At 41.9% G+C, this 17934-nt stretch overlaps 3 protein-coding genes across 3 annotated transcripts in view; 2 read left to right on the top strand and 1 right to left on the bottom strand.

Moving 5' to 3' along the window:
- LOC115760697 (mucin-5AC-like) overlaps positions 1 to 17934 on the bottom strand; it is a 32374-nt gene that overhangs the window by 315 nt on the left and 14125 nt on the right. The window contains exons 3-7 of the mRNA XM_030702162.1: positions 4204 to 4366; positions 2290 to 2966; positions 1743 to 1875; positions 1486 to 1652; positions 4 to 1401 (exon numbers count right to left, since the gene is read on the bottom strand). Coding sequence (XP_030558022.1) covers positions 4 to 1401; positions 1486 to 1652; positions 1743 to 1875; positions 2290 to 2966; positions 4204 to 4366 — 2538 coding nt within the window. The remainder of the gene's footprint in view (positions 1 to 3; positions 1402 to 1485; positions 1653 to 1742; positions 1876 to 2289; positions 2967 to 4203; positions 4367 to 17934) is intronic.
- LOC115761106 lies at positions 4642 to 9828 on the top strand. The gene is made up of 4 exons (XM_030702734.1): positions 4642 to 4762; positions 6951 to 7078; positions 9330 to 9383; positions 9469 to 9828. The coding sequence occupies exons 1-4, from the start codon at positions 4702 to 4704 to the stop codon at positions 9721 to 9723; spliced, it is 498 nt and encodes a 165-aa protein (XP_030558594.1). The 5' UTR covers positions 4642 to 4701; the 3' UTR covers positions 9724 to 9828.
- Positions 12291 to 13165, top strand: LOC115760652 (serine protease 1-like). Its single transcript, XM_030702119.1, has 2 exons — positions 12291 to 12541; positions 12601 to 13165. The coding sequence occupies exons 1-2, from the start codon at positions 12291 to 12293 to the stop codon at positions 13163 to 13165; spliced, it is 816 nt and encodes a 271-aa protein (XP_030557979.1).

The raw sequence follows: 17934 nt of genomic DNA, 5'->3' as shown, positions 1-17934 counted from the left end.
TACTTGTTGTACAACGATTGTGGCACGGGGCTGCTTGCAGACGGCGGCTGCCTCTAAGGGATTTGCAGTCACATTAATGGCGCCCGCACTCGAACTTGAACCCGGTAGTAAATCCTCCAGTGCCTGAGCCTGCAGCTGCGTCTGCGTCTTCGATTTGGATTTGCTTTTGAAAGAGCGTTTCCGTGTGGTATCTGTGGGACTAAGTGATGCTGATGCCAAGGATTCGCTGCCTGGACTATGCATATGCAGCATCTGCAGATTTAGCGTCGAGTTGGAGCCATGTTTGGGTGGTATTTGCTCAAATTTGCTAGCGATATCCTCGAATTTGTTCAGCTCGGCATATGAATGATCGCTGGGCGAGGAGGATGACTTGGTCTGCGGATAGAACGCGTCCGATTGTGGCACATATTGCTGATTCTCGCGTATGGTTGTGTGTATCACGGAATCTGGTCGTATGCGCTTGGAGTTCTTTCGGGAGGGTGGACGCTCGCGCTCCCGCTCCCAATCCCTATCCCGCTCATGATTAAGCTGATGCTGCTGCTGTTGCTGCTCCTGTTGGGTGAGACGCGAGTATTGCTGAAAGATGTCGGCGCTCAGCTTGCGCTCGTATACGGAACAATTCTCCCCTTCTTCCGAGTCGCTGCTGGTGCTGGCCGTTGCCGAGCTGGGCGCAAAGCATTCCCGCTGGATGCGCTCATAGTCGAGGGCCTCACGATCAAAGGGAAACATTGTGCCGCCAGCGGCTGCGTCTCGTAGACAGCGTTCGCTGCTGCCGCTGGATGAACTGGACGAATACTTACGCTGCTGCGCAGAGGTCGAAGAAGAGGGTGACAGCTGCTGCTGCTGGGATTGACGCTGCTTTTGGTTCTGGCAGCTGCCGAAGAAGTTGCCTTCCTTCATTGTTGGCGGCGCAGAGTTGATCTTGGCTATGGCGCCCGTTGAAGCAGAGGGCGTGGTGCGCTTCCGTTCACGCTTGGGACTGGTGCGGTTGCTGGACGAGGGTGAAACGCTGGGCGAGATCCGATTACGTGTGCTGCCACCGCTGCCGCTGCCGCCGCCGCCATTAGCATTCATTGTATCGCGCTCCCTGGCACGCAGTTTCTTGTTGCGATTGGCCGCAGTGCGCTCCTCGTGCATCTCTTTAGCCTCGGCGGTGGCTGTACTGCCCGTATAATGGGAGCTACTAGCTCGGCGCGCCTGCTGTGTCTCATCCTTGAAGGTGAAGTGACTGCGGGCCTTCTCGCTGCTGCGCGCCGACTTCGGTGACTGCGGCGGATCGAAGGTGAAGTGCTCACGTCCACGTGTGGGCGGCGGCGCCGTGCTGGGCTGACGTGACGACACGAGCAGCGGGGTTGTTGATGACGGCTCCCCCGTCAATATGGACAAACAGGATTCCTGGCTCTGGCGTGTGCATATGTGTGCGTGGGTGTATGCAAATGAGCGAAAGGCAGAGCAAGATACAGAAACAGCCTTTGGCGTACTCACCTCGGTACTGTCCTGGAGATTCATGTCGGGTCGCGGGGGATAGCGTGAGCAGCTCGTTAGTTCCAATTCAGTGCCGCCCGCCTCATGTTCTGAATCGATTTGTATGGCCGTGAGCAAAGGCTCCTCCAGCGAGCTGAACAGCGGCTCGCTGGGGCCAGAATTGTCGCCTGATGGACAAGCCAAACGTAAACCATTGTGATTAGTTGATTAATTAAAATGGCCGTCAATCAATCAATCAATGCAGTCCGACTACATACCCAAGTCCAGGGAATCGCAGGTCTCCGACGTGTCCGTGTGCGTCACATTGGTAATGAGTGTGCAGGCCGAGTCCGTGGATGTGTTGATGGTCGTATCCGGAATGGAGGCCGATGAAGTGCCCATCACAACCAGCTATGCAAAAAATTTAATTACAGTATACTTAAAAACAAATAATAGGAGAGATTAATTTCAAAACAGGGCTTCAAATTTAATATAACTACTCGCAATTCAATTAAATTCAACTTAACTTCTAAACCTATCTATAAAAGTTTTAAGAGCAGTTTTCTGTTAATCGTAGTTGTCAGTTGGTATTGAGAACCTGCACAGTTGCCTTTTAAAATTCGCATCGCCTTTCTATGCGGTTCTCACGAATTCAAGTAACGTTTACATACTTTGAATAGTGTTAGGTTTATATTATGTTGTGCGACTGTTTTCTGTTTTCTTCTGTGTACATAAACCTAAACTCAGAAGCGGAACAGGGTATATCCCATAGGAAAAGAATGTCTGCCTTTTCTCCTTTTTAATCTTTGTTTGAATATTACTCACCTTGGGCACTCCAGAGACCCCCATTGTATGCATGGCCGTTGCACCACTCACCGAGTTGTGATAGGCGCTGGAGACGGCATTCATGGGCAAATTGTTGAGTGGTGCGGAGGAGGTGGATGAATTGATCTTGTTCTTGATGCTGCGCCCGCTTTTGAAATACAATCGACGGAGAGCCGTTGCCGTTGAGGAGCCCGAAGTGCTGAATCCATCATTGTCCGAGCCGCTTGAGTTGCTGCCGCCCGAGAGGATACCTATGCCGTTTAACTGGGCAGCAGCCCGCACTGCTGTGGGCGTTGATGGCTTCGTGGCTCTGGACGTGGTCGTGGACGTAGCTGTTGCTGTGCAAGTTGAATTAGCAGCATTCACAGTGGACATAGCTGCCGTTGCGGGCGTGGATCGGTTAGCAGGACGCGTCATGGAGACAGCTCTATTGTTAGTGCGTGGCGAGGCATTGGAACTGGAACTGGACGTGGTTTGCTTGCCGCTAGCTGGTTTTGATGACTTCTTCTCGCTGGATTGTTGGCCCAGCGTAAGTGCCATCATCGCCGCGGACCGAGTGCTCATGTAGCAGGTGGGCAAAGGCTTGGGTTCGTTGTTGTTGTTGCTGCTATTGTTAGTGGTGCTCTTTGAGGCCGTTACGTTGCCCTGTGCTGCATGTGAAAGGGATATTGTCATGGCTGTCGATAAAAAGCAGATAAATATAAGGTTTAATTACTTTGCCTCAACCTGAAGAGATAAAAGCGTGAAGGTTTTATTAAAGCTTAAAGCTTGACAAACTGATGCTCAAAGCTCGACTAACTGAAGCCAATATCTTGATATTTTTGATAACTCTAACGTTGACTTTAAGCTTTGAAATTAAAGTTCGACAGAATAATGCTGCATTCTATGTGCACATGCCAGCTTAAGGCTTTACTTAATGCTCGACTAACTGTCAACCAAAAGCTTACTCCACTTTTTATATTAATTACAGCTTTAAAAAACTGTTTACTCTAATGTCATTGTGATTTAAAGTGTTGAACTAATTAAAATCGACACCTGCTCATTCTATGAAAGCTTAGCTGCAGTGCTTGACTATATGAGAAATCGCGCGCTCTAAATCAACAAAGAAAATCGATAAACTGTAGCGTGGCACGCACCCTAATCACCCACACATTAAATGGGTAAATGACTCATGTGCTGTTGGCTATTTGGGGTTGGGGTTTGGAGACGCTTTGCTCTCAGGGTACTTTACCGAAACGCGTCAGGAAACGCCGCCCGGCTGAACTCAACCTGTGCAATTTGGCACGTAAACAGATTCGAGATTTCGAGGAAAACAAAACAAAACAAAAACATAGAATAAGGCATTGAGATAGATATGTACATAAAAATAATATCGTACAATCAAATTCCACAAATAATTGAGTAAAAGATTCGTCTAACGTATGTCTGGATATCATTCGAACTCATTGTTGTTGTCGATGTTGTTGTTTACCTGCAGCTGTGTATATCTACCTGAGCTGAACGCGCTGCTCTATGAAATTGCCCGTTAGTTTTGAAGGCTATACAATTCGCAAAATATCGATGGCAAAATAGCTGAAAATAACAACGGAAGCAACTGTGTACGTGGCATGCAATGGCAACCTCTCCCCGCCCCCTCACAATGGATATGGAGACTTTGACCCAAAAAATTGGCAACATGTCGAATCTTTTCATATGTCGCGCCCCGCCGAGAAAAAGCATTACGAGCCAGTTAATGCAGCAGGCGTCCAGCTTTATTTACACAAAATGTCACCGAAAGTGTGTCAACCATTGCGGCAGGAATATGTCAAAAGATGTGTGTGTGTGAGAAAGTGGGAAAATGCGGGCTGCTTGTACTCTCTATAAAGAAAATCTGGCGGAAAATTGAGTTTACTTGAAAGCAAAAATAAAGCTTACCTTGACCACGACTCCTGGAGGTGGGGGAAGCGCTCGCTGTGGTCGTCGTCGTGGCGGCTGCTGCTGCTGCTGAGGGCGCAGCTGTTATAGGTGTTGTAGGCGTGGCATTGGGCGGTGCGCTGCTATCGCGAAAGATGGGTGAGCCGGGTACATAGCGCTCAGGCTGTAAAAACATAAAATGTCCTTAATGACAGTTCTTATAAGCAAACTGATCAGAGATAAGATAAGACAGCAAACTAGCTATAAAAAGTAAAAGACAGTTGGCCTTTTCTATGTAAATAAAGAAAGCACAGCCCTTATCAGCAGGCGCTGACTGATAAGATATGACTCTCCAATTCCAATTGAGTCCAACAGTTTAAAAGCCAAACGGCAGTTGGCCTGCAATCGAGCCCTCTACTGAAAGATGTCAGTTTCAGTCGTACTCCAGACCCAAAGCCGTTAACATTATCAACTGTCAATACCGAGAACCGATTTACGTGCTGCCGAAGACAACTTGAGATGCGAAAAGCCTCATTGATTTTGGCATTTTATGTCATTTGCTGTGCAGCACAAACGCACGGTTCGTATCGTGATTATAATGATATTGTTGTGTGTCATAAGTATATCTTGTGTGTGTATATACACGCGCCCAATTCAAGACTATTCGATTTCCACTTAACTAAATTAGCTGGTTTTATTTCGAAACTTGTCTACTCAGTATTCCGAATTTATGACAGCCAACAAAAATCAGGTAAATTTCAAACGCTTTTCTGCTTGGCACGCTCTCTGGCTAATTCTGCAAGAGACCTCCACGCGATTCCAAGAACTTTGCTCTGCTGACGTATTCCAAATATACTATATATATGTATGTTAATGTCTTTGAGTATATGCAGTTGAGTCTTTTAACCATAAACATTTACAGTGTATAATAACCAATCTCTAGTTCAGCTGTCGACGCCACTCTCCAGTGACCGCATTTAATTTATTGATTGCTACACAAAAGATGATACGAATCATTTCTCGAAGATCTCACGGTATAACGCAATATTTTTAGAACTCGCATAACCGTGAGACCAAATCGAATGATTTTGATTGGATTTATCAATATTATAGAAAGAATTCCTTTAATGGATAAATTCACAAATATTCCCTCTTGCTTAAATTGTGTAAGATTTTAGGAGCAACTATTCTGATCGTATCATATGTAAGCAAAGACAACTCTGATATGAAATATTTACCTAACATTGTTTAACCATTTCAATTATTTACCTATCGATTCCATTGATGATGACTAAGGTGTAGCTGTCTTTTATGAATTCTGATTTCAAATATAGAGCCCTATAATATCATCGTCTATTTATCTACTGGAAATATTGTACTAAGTAATTGATTTTACAATACCATGCACATTGGATTGAGCACACTGTGCGTTGAGTTAATTTTGATCTGTTTGGGTGCTGGGATTTCGTACGAATGAATGACGAGTATTTTATGACTGATTCGCGAATACGGGGAACTGAAGCGTGCCAGTGGATTTTGTTTTATGCAGAAATCGTGCAGTGCAAATGTTTTAAAAATAATCTTTAATTCTGAGCGCTAATTTTCTTGTCTATACACAGATTTTACGATGAAATTGTGAATCTGTAAAAGGCCTATTAAAAGAGCACAGCTCATTATTTTGATTGCCCCTAAATGAGTTGGTGGGGCATGGTAGGGGAGGGGCGACAGCTGTGCCATCTGTTAGACAATCAGTTGATGTAAATGCACAGGGTCGTTTGGGGTCTGGGACCGAGCCGAGATGTGTTTCAATGATGCCCTTCCCAAGGGAAATTTTACTTCTTTATGAAATATGCAACTGTTTTAGTGAAACGTACTTCCGGCTTCATAAAGAATATACATATGTATAATATCTAGCAATGCCTTGAATTGAGAGAAATTTACTAAAAGCTACTGCAAAATATTTGTATGTGCATAATCTTCTGAATTTGCTAAAACATATACATACATAAATACATAATAATTTCTAGTCTTTCGAGATCGTTCTTAACCAGATTAAGATTAAATCAGGTCTACTCTTTTATTAATATATGTACATGTCTCGAGCTTAAGATAAAATCCGTTCTACTCTTCAACATATATGTACATACATATATCTGCTAGGGTATATAAGCTTCGGCAACTTGTAATTTACTGGGCTATATTTTTTTTTCAATATTTTTTGACTATTTTTATGAAGCACTAAGTCTCGTGTCATGAAATCAGTTTTTACAAATGCTAGCCATTGGCTGTGCCTGTTGCTATTCTTGTTACCCGTTGTTTTTGTTGTTGTTGTTTTTGATGTTGTCTATTGACGTCATTGTTATTACACAAAACGCATGTAGAGTATAGAGAAGTATAGATGTGTAGATACATGTCGAGGACGCTGTCGTGCCACTTGGCAAATAGACAGAAAGTCTCGTTGCCAAAATTCTCACTTTAATGCAATTAATTTGTATAAAAACAACAAAAAGAACAGATTTTGTGTTTTTAATAGAAATTCATGTGTGTTGTTGCTTCTGTTGTTGTTTTGTTGCGTTGCCTATAAATAAATTCTAAGAAAAGCACAACAACATCATCATCATCTTCATCAGTTTTATCATCTTCATCAGCGGCCACAGAAAGCGAAAGGCAACGTCATGACCTCGTTCAATATTTGTGAGTTGCGTACTTTTTCGTGTTTCTTATATAGTTTCTATATAGTTTTTATTTATGGATTTTTGGACTTGCAGCTCTCGAGTGCTACGTCTGCAGCTATTTGCTCGGCCAGAGCGATGCCACCTGCCTGACGAACGCGAGCGCTGTGCGCGCCCTCAACTGCACCAAGAAGTATTGCCTGACGGTGCGGCAAGAAGCGATTGTGAGTATCATACAATGTCGTGCAACTTCTCTTGTAGCCAACAGTGGCAAGCACAGTAGCCACCCATCCAAAAAGCCATAATCCTGCTAGAAACTAGACTCGTATATTCCAAGCTTAACTTCTTTTAGCCGCAGCTGGCTGATTGCTTTGCAACAAAGTGGCAGCTGCACACGAGTCCTCGATTTTTGGCGCTTTTCTTTCTCTTTTCTTTCATTGTGTATATATGTATGTATGTACATATGCAACAGCAAAAAGTTCGGTGGGGCAACTTTGTTGCTAAGTGTGGCAAAAACTGAAGTTTTTGCTCAACAAATTAGCGAAAAACTCATATCCAGTGAAGCTTTTAAGCTAGACTCTTGAATACACACACACATACGCACACACACACCCACAGGCAAAGTAATTGAATATATGATGGGCACTGGGCGCATGTGGCGTATGAGCAATAAGTGCCTGAAACTCACATCATTTTGAGCGCCATTTTAAATTACATTTATATGCATTTCATTCTGTGCATTTCAAAGTGACTTTCAGGTCAAAGGATAAAAGGAGAGTATATTAATTTTGCTACAAAGCAAAAAAAAAATAGAGTGTAATAATTGCGCAGAAAATGCTCTTCAGAGTGCAAAGTACGCACTTTACAAAAGAGTATATTAATACAAACCTTTCAGCGCAATAGCAGCAAAGTTAATTTTCCCCCAAATGAAGTCTTCTTTTTTTTTTTAAATAATTGTTATAGATATCGTTAGTGGCTAAAGCCTTAAAGCTTTAATGAAGAGTTACCAACAATAGTTAAGAAATTAAAGGGTTTCCTAATTAGCAATTGTTTAGTTTATTTCAGAGTAAAAACCAGTCGGTCATAGTCTTATGCTTTTCGTCAATTTTGAATAGCAAATTTATGTAGCAATTGCCATGGAAATAGGGAGACGTAGCTGCAAGCTGCTGAATGAGGCACGAAGCTGCAATTCGCAATAAAAAACTTGGCTCACAAATGGTTAACTCAAGCACCCCATCATACATGGGGCTGGGTGTCCGGGAAAAGCTGTGATTCTGCTGCTGATGAAGTGCTTGGCTGGGTGACAAAATCATGTACTACTACACAATACTTTTTTCTTTAGTCCAGGGCAGTTCAAGTATTCAAGCTCTAGGTCTATAACGATTGTTTTGACACAGCAATGCAAATAAGACTAGAATTGGGAAGTTGTTTTTTGTTGTTGACGTTGAAGCTTTTGTGCTTTAATTTCCACGGCCACAAGAGAAAATCAAGCCAAGAGCTGCGCTGAAAAGTGGAGTGCATAAAAAGTCCATTACCATAATTTAATGGAAAGCCAGAAAGGCGTATAAAAGCCACAAAAGCCGCGTCAAGCAGCGCGTCACACACAACATCAAGGCATACGCAGCTGCTAACCCCATGCTCCCCACCTCCTACACTCCATAATATGGGGCTTTAACTTTGTCTTCTATTTGGTATCGTCCCACTTGTGGAACAGCATAATCTGCGTATTTCTTTTTTTTTTTTTTTTTTTTTTACCATGGGCTGGATAAACATTTGCTGGCGCTTCATTAGTCGACAAGCCTTGAACTCTTTGTTATTGAATTTACCGGATCAAAGGAGCATTGAGCCAGCGGGAAATGAACTAAAAGTTACTTTGTACAAGGCACAAAGAGCACCGCACCATCTGCTGCTTCTCACTTCCAGACTAAATGCCCCATTGATGCTCTGGCATAATGCAATTAAAACTTTATCTTCACTGGGTCTGGTTTAATGATGAATAAGACAAGTAAATTGAGGCTGTGACTTTACTGGGTTAACAAGAGCTCGCAATGTTAACTTGTTTTCGCTCCAGCCATAGGAAAACTAATGATAGTTAAATTATAATCAGTAATTGATCAATAAGATTAAAGCCGGCATTTGCAGATTAATCTGATGCTAAGCTTAAAGCCTTACGATTTCCAAGGCTTCCGCACTTTAGTCGAGCTTAAGTGTTTCATTTTAACTTTAAGAGTGAACCAAGTGCTTAGCGAACCACATTTTATGTTATTTTCAACTTTAAGCTGAAGTATAGAAGTGGCATAAAATCGAAAGACAATTTAAAATCAAAAAATGTGAAAAATTACAAACACGCAGCTGAACAAACTTCGAATATAGCGTCTGGGACATCTTTGGGAACATTTTGAAAAATTGCTGAAGTAACTTTTTCTTATGGTCCTTCTTCTTCCTTTTTTTTTCTTCCTCATATGTCGCCGCTAGCAAAATGGAAACAAAGTCATGTCCTTTCTACGTGACTGTCAGGATAAGCCGGTTGTGAGTATGGGCTTGGGTTGGAATGGGAGATCAACTGATAGACAGATTGCGTCTGGAGCAAAAATAAAATTTACGCACTTTGCAGATACTGAATGGAGTTAAAACGGATGCCTCCTTTCGCACCTACTACCGCTCCTGCCAGCAGAATCTCTGCAATGGCCACAACGGACGCGTGTACAACTCGAGTGGCGGAGGAGGCGGCAGTGGCGGAGCGGGCGGATCGGTTGGTGGCAATCACAATGCCATTATACCTGGCAAAAATGGTTGCCTAGGAGCCGGGGCAGACATCCTTTGGCTGCTGCCGATGTTGTTGCTGCTGCTGCTCTGTGACTGTAATTAGCATAAAATGGATGCTTTTGAATATGGCAAAAAGGACAAGACAGATTCTAATCCTAATGTCTTCTAGAGATGAAAATAAAATGCCGCCAGCAGCCAATTAAAACGCTTTTAGCAGCTGTCTGGGCAAACAGTGGAAAGTGCGGGTAGCATCGACTCCTTAACAGGCTGTGCATTGCGCATCGAAACACGTTTAACAGTTGGGGAGGTCATCGGGTTCAGCCTCCAAGGTAAACTTCCGTTGGATCCGCCCACATGTTGACCGCAATTCAAGTATGTCAGCAGGGGCGGACACAGGGACGGGGCCTTCAATTGCTAGCTCATTAAAATAAAATTAAATAAGCGTTAAAAGCAAATATAAATTCCAGCTAATAGCCACATTTTTGGTCGCTGTCATGATTTGACGACATTTTTATGTAAATTTTTGGCGAACCAAATGCAAAAACAAAAGAGATGTCAAGTTGAAAACTGACATGAAAAACAGGCAGGCGAATATGAAAATCAACACAGGCCTACATCAAGAATATATATCCTTTTAATTTCCCAAAAATTAACCCTAATTCATTATTGTTTAACTAATAAACTTAAGACTCGATTGTTGGCTGTTGGCCTTAGCTGCTGCCAAGAAGTTCTATCCAACTCCAGAGCTCCGAGCAAGGACTCTAGACTCGAGACTTCTCAACTAAACAAATAACTACAGGATGCCTCATTAGACTACTTAACTGAAGTGTGAGCGGCTGCAGAAGGGTTAAGACGTGTATTTTCATTTATGCTTGAGCAAAGTAAATTAAAATATGCTGAGAAAATACGTAAAGTAATTGAAATCGATAGTAAGTAGGGCGTTTCCCTCTACAAAAAAAAAAAAAAAATCAAAACTTCTTGACAGCAAAGTGCTTTAGTGTGTGTGCGTGTGTTTGTGTGTTGACTTAACGCATTTAAGTTTCCATGAGTTAAATTGTAAAATGCTTGTCAGTTGTCGTTGTCGCTGACATTTGACGTTGCTTTTGCTCCCTTGACATGCTTTTGGCGCTTTGGAAATGCACGAAAAATGTTTGCATGGCAAACAAATCGCTGTGTACCCAACCACCCACCGCCTGCCACCCACCCACGTCATGCGCTCAAACTGTGACATGAAAGAAAAAAAAAAGCGAAAAGAACAACACATCTCGCGCCACGCCCAATTCCTGTTTTTGAGTTTTGTTGGGGTCAGACAGCAATTGCAATTTGGGATAGCAAATGGCCAGCAACAGGCGTCGCGCCGCATGTACATTTCCCGATATTCAATCAACGAGCTGGCATTGAACGCATTTGCATACATGCTTGCATGATCCGTTTTGGCCAATTACAGCAAAGCCAATCATTGAAAAAAATAACACAAACTTGATAAGTTTGTCATCAGAAAGTCCAAATAGATGCACATGAGAATTGCCCAATGAATTGAGCATATATCTTCAATTACTGCTTTTCATGTACCCACGCAATCAATCATCTGATCAATCATGCAATCAAATATTTTGGAGCTATAAATAATGCTTGGACACGTATGCAATTATTTGCCAGCCAAGGACCAGGCAAGCTGCATATACACAACAAAAAGTTAAACAATAATTATGGTCTTTATTTCATTCCCATTTTTGTGGCCCCAATATTAATTTGACTACGCCTCAATAACCACAGCTCTTAAGTATACACGCCCCGAAAGTCGAAAAACAATAATTGGTAAATTATGAAGCATGAAACATAAAGGTACAAGTATCTGGAAAATTCGATTTCATTTCATTGAGGAAGCAATTTACGTTCAACAAATATTGTCTTGTTCCCAATCCAAAGAGAAGGCCACGGCAAGAAACCAGAAACGGGAATTTTCCTCAATATGTACTGCTGAAATTTCCGATGCCGAAAACATGAATATGAAGCACTTGACAGTTGCCACAGCATTCAACAACTGAGAATAACAATAAACAAGCCAGTTGAAATGCAGACGAAAGTCTAAATAACAATGCACGACTCGGCTATACCCGTACATTGTTGAAAACAAAATAATAAATACATAAAATATTTAGAATACAGCTAGCAGAGAGTATAAATAAATAATTAAAATTAAAGTAATAAATAAGTAATAATTACAAAAATAATAATAATGCAAAGTACAAAATACTCGACTGTGATATACCCCACACAGGCTGCAAGCTACAAAAAATAATTTGTATACACCTTCTAGCCAATAGGGGATTACTTGTACACTCTTTCCATATTAGTATAATGAAAAAATGATATAAATAATTAAGCTGAGGTGCGCACACTTTTCACACCTCAATTCCCAAATAATTAACTGTCTTATCAATTTTCTTCTCGAGTGCTTATAATAAATTGTGCGCGGGCTGTATTCTAAGTATAGTTAAGAGATACAGATCTGTTTTGCTTAAGTTAAAAAAGACCTTACGAACTGTGTGAGGTATTGATAAGCTAAAGTAAATCACTTGAAAACAGCTAAGAACTCACTGATAACTGCCATAAAATAATGAGTTATAATAAAATAAGAGTCCAATTCTCGAACGACCGTCAGTTGATATGAAAGTGTTTATAGTCATAGCTCTGGTTATAGCCAACGTTGCCGTCTCCATATCCTCGGGGGTGCAGTCCCTGGGCGCAGTCCAAGGCGTCCAAGGACGCATCACGAATGGACAACCTGCTGCGGAGGGTCAATTTCCATACCAGGTGGGACTCAGTTTTCTCAGTGGCATAACCAGCGAAACATATTTCTGTGGCGGCACCATAATTGGCGAACAGTGGGTCCTAACTGCCGCCCATTGTACGGATGAGTAAGTAGGCAAATGGCTGACAGAAGCAACTAGTTAACACAAGGATGTGTCAATTGCAGCGCCGTCAATGTGGTCATCTTCTACGGCTCCACGGAGCGCACGTCGGCCCTGCTTTACCAGGTTGCGATGAGCCCACAATTTGTGCAGCATCCGGATTACAGCGACCGTCCGCTAAGCAATGACATCGCTTTGATCAACACGCCAGTGATTGCCTTTAGCGCCTATATCAACAAAATCGAGCTGCCGCCAATTTCCAGCAGCTACTCCACCTATGCTGGCCAGCAGGCTATTGCCTCTGGCTGGGGTGTAACCTCTCAGTGGAGCCATGATCTTTCAGATACACTGCAATACAGTATCTTTGATATTATATCTGTCGATGCCTGCCAGAAGTTCTATAGCGATGTGGTTGCATCCAGCAAAGTTATCTGCATTGCCACGCCCAACAAGAAATCCACATGCAGCGGCGACTCGGGCGGCCCATTGGTGGACATCAACAGCGGCAAACTGATTGGCGTCACCTCCTTCGGCTCTATCTATGGCTGCGAGTATGGAGAACCATCTGGCTTTACTCGGGTCACCAGCTATCTAGACTGGATCAAGGATACCACGGGTATATTCTATTGAATCTGTTACCTATGGTTGAGAATAACTGAAAAAACTGCAGTTCACCCATGGCTTATTATTCCAAAACTCTGACGGCACACAGAAAGCCCACATTTTAGAAACTTTTCACTATTTTCTAAACTTCTTTTGTTACAATAGCTCACCCTTAGAGTGTAACATACCCTTTACACCGGCGAGGTCATAGAATTATAAGCTGTTGGGAGGAGACGAGTCTGTGGCAAGTCAGAGTCTTTAGCTGTCTTGAAAGGTGTGTGTGCCACATTATAAATTTCCTTCGTTTATCTTTCATTCCCGCGGCCAACCAGATATTAATGGCTGGGACTGACAGTCTTGTATGCCACGATACTACGAACCAGCGGTGGGGCGAACAGAAAATTCCGTTCAATGACTGCGTCGACATTATTTCCATTATACCCATTTAGTTGTCGCTGCGTGCACTAAACTTATCCATTGACGACAGCAATTTGTGGTCCTGCGGCGCGGTCGGGGCAGCTTGGGGCAACAGACGGACAATAGTTGGCTCTGTTTAATGCCCAATTGGCATTACAATGGCTGCTCGCGCAATTGAATTGGCTGTTTGCAGTGCATTGAACCTGCCCGTCCAGAACTCAATTGGCATTCCTCAGCGTCTCAGTTATCGTCTTCCGTCCCTGGCTGTCGCCCGGCTCTGTCTGTCTTCTATATCTGGCTGCCGCCCGTCTCGGGCTGTGTCCCTTGGGCTGGCGTCGCATAGCGTCGCGACGTTCTACCCCCTCTTAGGTAAATGAAGTCATAGTCATTAATATTGCACACACCTTGTGAATACACCTGGTACATTGGGTACATCCATGTCCCAAGTGCACCCCTCTGTTCCAGCCGCGCTAAAAATAAATGCAATTTATTGTTGCCCATTTGCCAAAAAAAAGTCAAAAAATATAGGGAAGACAGCTCGCAAATTGCACAATCGCAATGCATGTGTTATAAATTTAAAGAGAATAAAAAATAAAAATGAGCCATAATAATACAAAAAAAAAAAAAACAAAAATCCAGCATGTCAGCGACAGCAACAAGAACAACAAAAGATAAAGGCAAAGTCAAAGAAGGCGGAACCTCAGACTAAAAGTCGCGTGATTTATGCCCTTGCACACAGCCAACATCCCATCTCCTCATTTGGGTGGGTGTGAACTGTGCACCCAAGAGGCACGTCTGCAATCTTATAGAATCCATGTAGAGGGAAACAATTTTCAACAAGTTTCAATGTTAAGGGAATATAAATTCTTGTGCATTGTTTAGATAAAATATCTGCAAATGAAATGAATACGAAAAAATTATATACCTTATTTAAACATAAGATCATCCTTGATATATATAAATACATATGGAGCTATACTGTGAAGTCTGAAGGATATTTTTAAATTGATTGCTTTGCTTTGCCTATTTATAAACACATCCATTGTTTGTGACCTTTGTAAGATAATTAGACAGCTCACGAATTGTAATGCTAAGCACTCAGCGCATAGCATTTATTTTTGTTTCTATTTAAAAAATAATGAATATAGTAAACAGAAATGTTTGTTTTCTATATGCATGGACAGCTCCCATTTATTATTCAAATTTATTACACTTTTTCCGACAAGTGTATTAATTATTGATGCATTTTTTGACCTATATTTATGGAAAAAATAATCAAAGTAGAAAAGACAACGTCACTTTAGATGTTTGCCGCTTAAATTGAGCGTAAAATTTTGCTTTACAAAACGGGCAATGCGCCAGCACACATTAAATCTTACGAAAGATCTACACCTCCTTTGGCCCCCCTTAAGTCCCGAGCACACCTTTTGCTGTCGCAGAGGCGCCGTCGTAGAGCAGGAAGGGGGATCATAGCTAAAACCATGAATTGTGCGCGCCACTGGGAACATTTGGCAAGGCGTTGCGAGTTGATGACGTCAAACCTAAAAAAGATGAACTGGCGTCCACCAATTTGTGTAGACGCAGCTCTTGGGCACACTTTTGCGTTATTTTTGTGAACTGGTCACGAATCAGCCCCAGCCCCAGAACCTGCCCCAGCCGCAGCCCCAGACACGGACAGAGTCCGTTGGTCTTCGTTGGGCGGCGCTCGCTTCGGCACTTCCAGGAAATCCCAATGAATCATTTGACAAACCGACAAGCCTCAATGTTGGGGGATTTGTACGGCTCGTCCATTGGGACGGCTGTGTAAACAAAAGTCACTCAAATTTCATGAGCTTTACGCGATTTATGATGGTCGAAAACTGAATGAGTGACAATGGAGACGGCTGAAAATGCCTGGAATGCCGCAATGTTGATGAAAATTAAGATGTGACTTCTTGGAGACACGTGTTAACTAGCCAAAAAATGCCAAGTCGAAATAAGGAAATATTTTGTATTCTATATATGTATGTATATTGAGAGGATAAATGCATCAATGGCGTTAGTAAAAGGATATAGATAAGAAATGTATACCTTATAGATCAGGAATATAGCTTAATATCTGTCTAGACTCTTATGGCGGATATAAGCATGAGTTTAATGCATTAACTGCCAACAAAGATGCGAATGAATGGCTCCACCCTACATACATACATTTGTATTTGTTTGCATTCACACAATTATTTATATATATATGCACTTATTCGTATACTTAAATATATATGCACATATCTGATGATGTTGACAATCAATTAATTTCACATATGCCCACAACAAAAGCAAGTGTCGGCGAAGCTTTACGCCTGTGGTAATTGCTTTTAATGTAAATTGCATAAAAGAATACGAATATATTGCTATATTCATTCATTTAAAAATGGCTTAAAGTAGTCATTTCAATTTCAATTATGCCATAAGTTCCCTATCAAACTGTGTGCCGCCCTCCCTCCCTCTATATTCCATGCCCTGACGTCAGCAATCGGCAGACGCACATCTTCCATGTCCCATGAATTCCAATACCATGAATACCACTCGTCTGCTTACCATCTCCATTCTAAAATCCGCGATGAGGCAATGCACAGTGCACAGTTCATTGACATGGCCATAAATTTGTTGTCGCCACGGAAATAGTTTTACAGTTTTCCCCACTTTCCACAAGCGCTATTTTCCGTTCTGTTGCATAATATCGGCTTATGAATATAGAGGGAAAACATAAGTAAAAGTAAACGACAGGAAACTTATGGGGTCGAGTCTTAAGACACGTTCATATAACACATTTTATGAAGTCTTTTTAAAGAACGCGTTTAAACCATGGAAGTTAATAGAAACTAAAAATTCCCATTAAATAATTCACAAGCATAAGCAAAATCCCCGCAGGAACAACCTTTTCAGAATAACAAAGAAGCTTATTAAGTTTTTAAATCTCAATTGTTTGTCTGTCCCTGTCAGTTGATATATCACAGGTGGCACAAACTCTGGCAATTTATGATTTTTGTGGCACTCTCTCAAATTCATAGCTTTTCTACGTGGCACTGTGGCAAATGGAAATACATTGCTTGTGGCAACTTGTGGCTGTTGCAGTCTAGTTAATTAAAACGCATTCACAATTGTGGCAACTACAATGGCAATGTCACTCCCGCACCGAGCTCTCCACCCCGCAATTAAAACTAAAACGTGGAGCGCCTCTAAAGCACCGAAAACCCAAAAGCATTGAAAATCCTGTCAACAAATTTGTATTTATACAGAAACGTATACATACGAGAGTGTATGCGTGTGTCTGTGGATACAAAAGGAGGTTATCCAATTTGTTCGGGGAAAATATAAAACATTGCTTCTTTACAAACGAATTTCCGTATTTTACTGGCACTCACTGGCGAATGCCGCACCTTTCCCCACTATACATCATATTCCGAAACAGATTTTTCATTTTCATACAATGCATGTGGTAAACAATATTTTTGGATTCTTAAAACTGAGTCAATGCAACGTGTGGGCGTGGCCACAACTTAAATATGCTATGCAATGCAGCATTTTAATGAGCAGCACAGCCAAAAATAAGTTTTACATACATTTTATTTGCTATGCTGCTGACAATCTGAAATGAAAATGAAAATTTAGTTGGCAAAAATAAATGAGTTCTGAATGGTCAGTTTTTGCGTGGGCCGATGGCCAAACATTGCAAAAAGTCAATGCGCTCATTAGCCAGGCCAAAACGTAATAAATCAACGGCAATAGCAAAGTGTCAGCAGCGACTCAATTGCAATTGGCCAAAAACAAATGCGACAATTGTCACCCAAAATTTGGCTAGCAGAAGTTCACGGGCGTCTAACCAACCCCACAAAGTCAAACAAATAACTTGAAGGATATATCGTAATGAAATATCTTTGGCTAATTGACGTTTTGAACACTTTCACTTGTCACGGAAGAATTCGCATCTGAACCCCAGGCAGACACTGTTCTTGCCCGGAACAATCATAAATATTGCGAATCGAAGCAATTTTCAATTTTGGCAAGCATGAATGATGATTTTTGCCATGGGCGAGGACATATTGCGGCCAAGTCCATTAACCATTTAAAATCAGAGCTTCTCTGTTCAATTTCCAATAGCTAAGTGATATAATACAATGCCAAAATATTAATATTATAGTGCAAAGTGCTAGCTTTTAATTCTGAGCGGCTCACTTTTAAAGAAATATAGAAAGTTTCAGTAAAGTGCAATAAGAAATCACTTTAGGCAGCGGTTTTTCATTCTTCATTCCAGTTCTTACATTACTTTTTTTTTCTTCGGCCCAAAAGTATGGTACAGTTTTGCATTCAGAATATCTTCAGCAGTTGACTAGGGCTGG

Source organism: Drosophila novamexicana, unplaced genomic scaffold (genome assembly GCF_003285875.2).
Source record: "Drosophila novamexicana strain 15010-1031.04,08,12 unplaced genomic scaffold, DnovRS2.1 tig00000462-arrow-pilon, whole genome shotgun sequence".
In the NCBI taxonomy this organism is placed as follows: domain Eukaryota; kingdom Metazoa; phylum Arthropoda; class Insecta; order Diptera; family Drosophilidae; genus Drosophila; species Drosophila novamexicana.
Note: the sequence above shows the minus strand (reverse complement) of the source record. Positions and strands in the feature narration are given on the sequence as shown.

Bases quoted from the DNA above. Each gene is read 5' to 3' on its own strand.
- LOC115760652 (XM_030702119.1), top strand. From the start codon at position 12,291: ATGAAAGTGTTTATAGTCATAGCTCTGGTTATAGCCAACGTTGCCGTC. The intron at 12,542-12,600 runs GTAAGTAGGCAA...TGTCAATTGCAG, and splicing joins GCCGCCCATTGTACGGATGA to CGCCGTCAATGTGGTCATCT.
- LOC115761106 (XM_030702734.1), top strand. From the start codon at position 4,702: ATGCGAAAAGCCTCATTGATTTTGGCATTTTATGTCATTTGCTGTGCA. The intron at 4,763-6,950 runs GTTCGTATCGTG...TTGGACTTGCAG, and splicing joins CTGTGCAGCACAAACGCACG to CTCTCGAGTGCTACGTCTGC. The intron at 7,079-9,329 runs GTGAGTATCATA...TGTCGCCGCTAG, and splicing joins CGGTGCGGCAAGAAGCGATT to CAAAATGGAAACAAAGTCAT.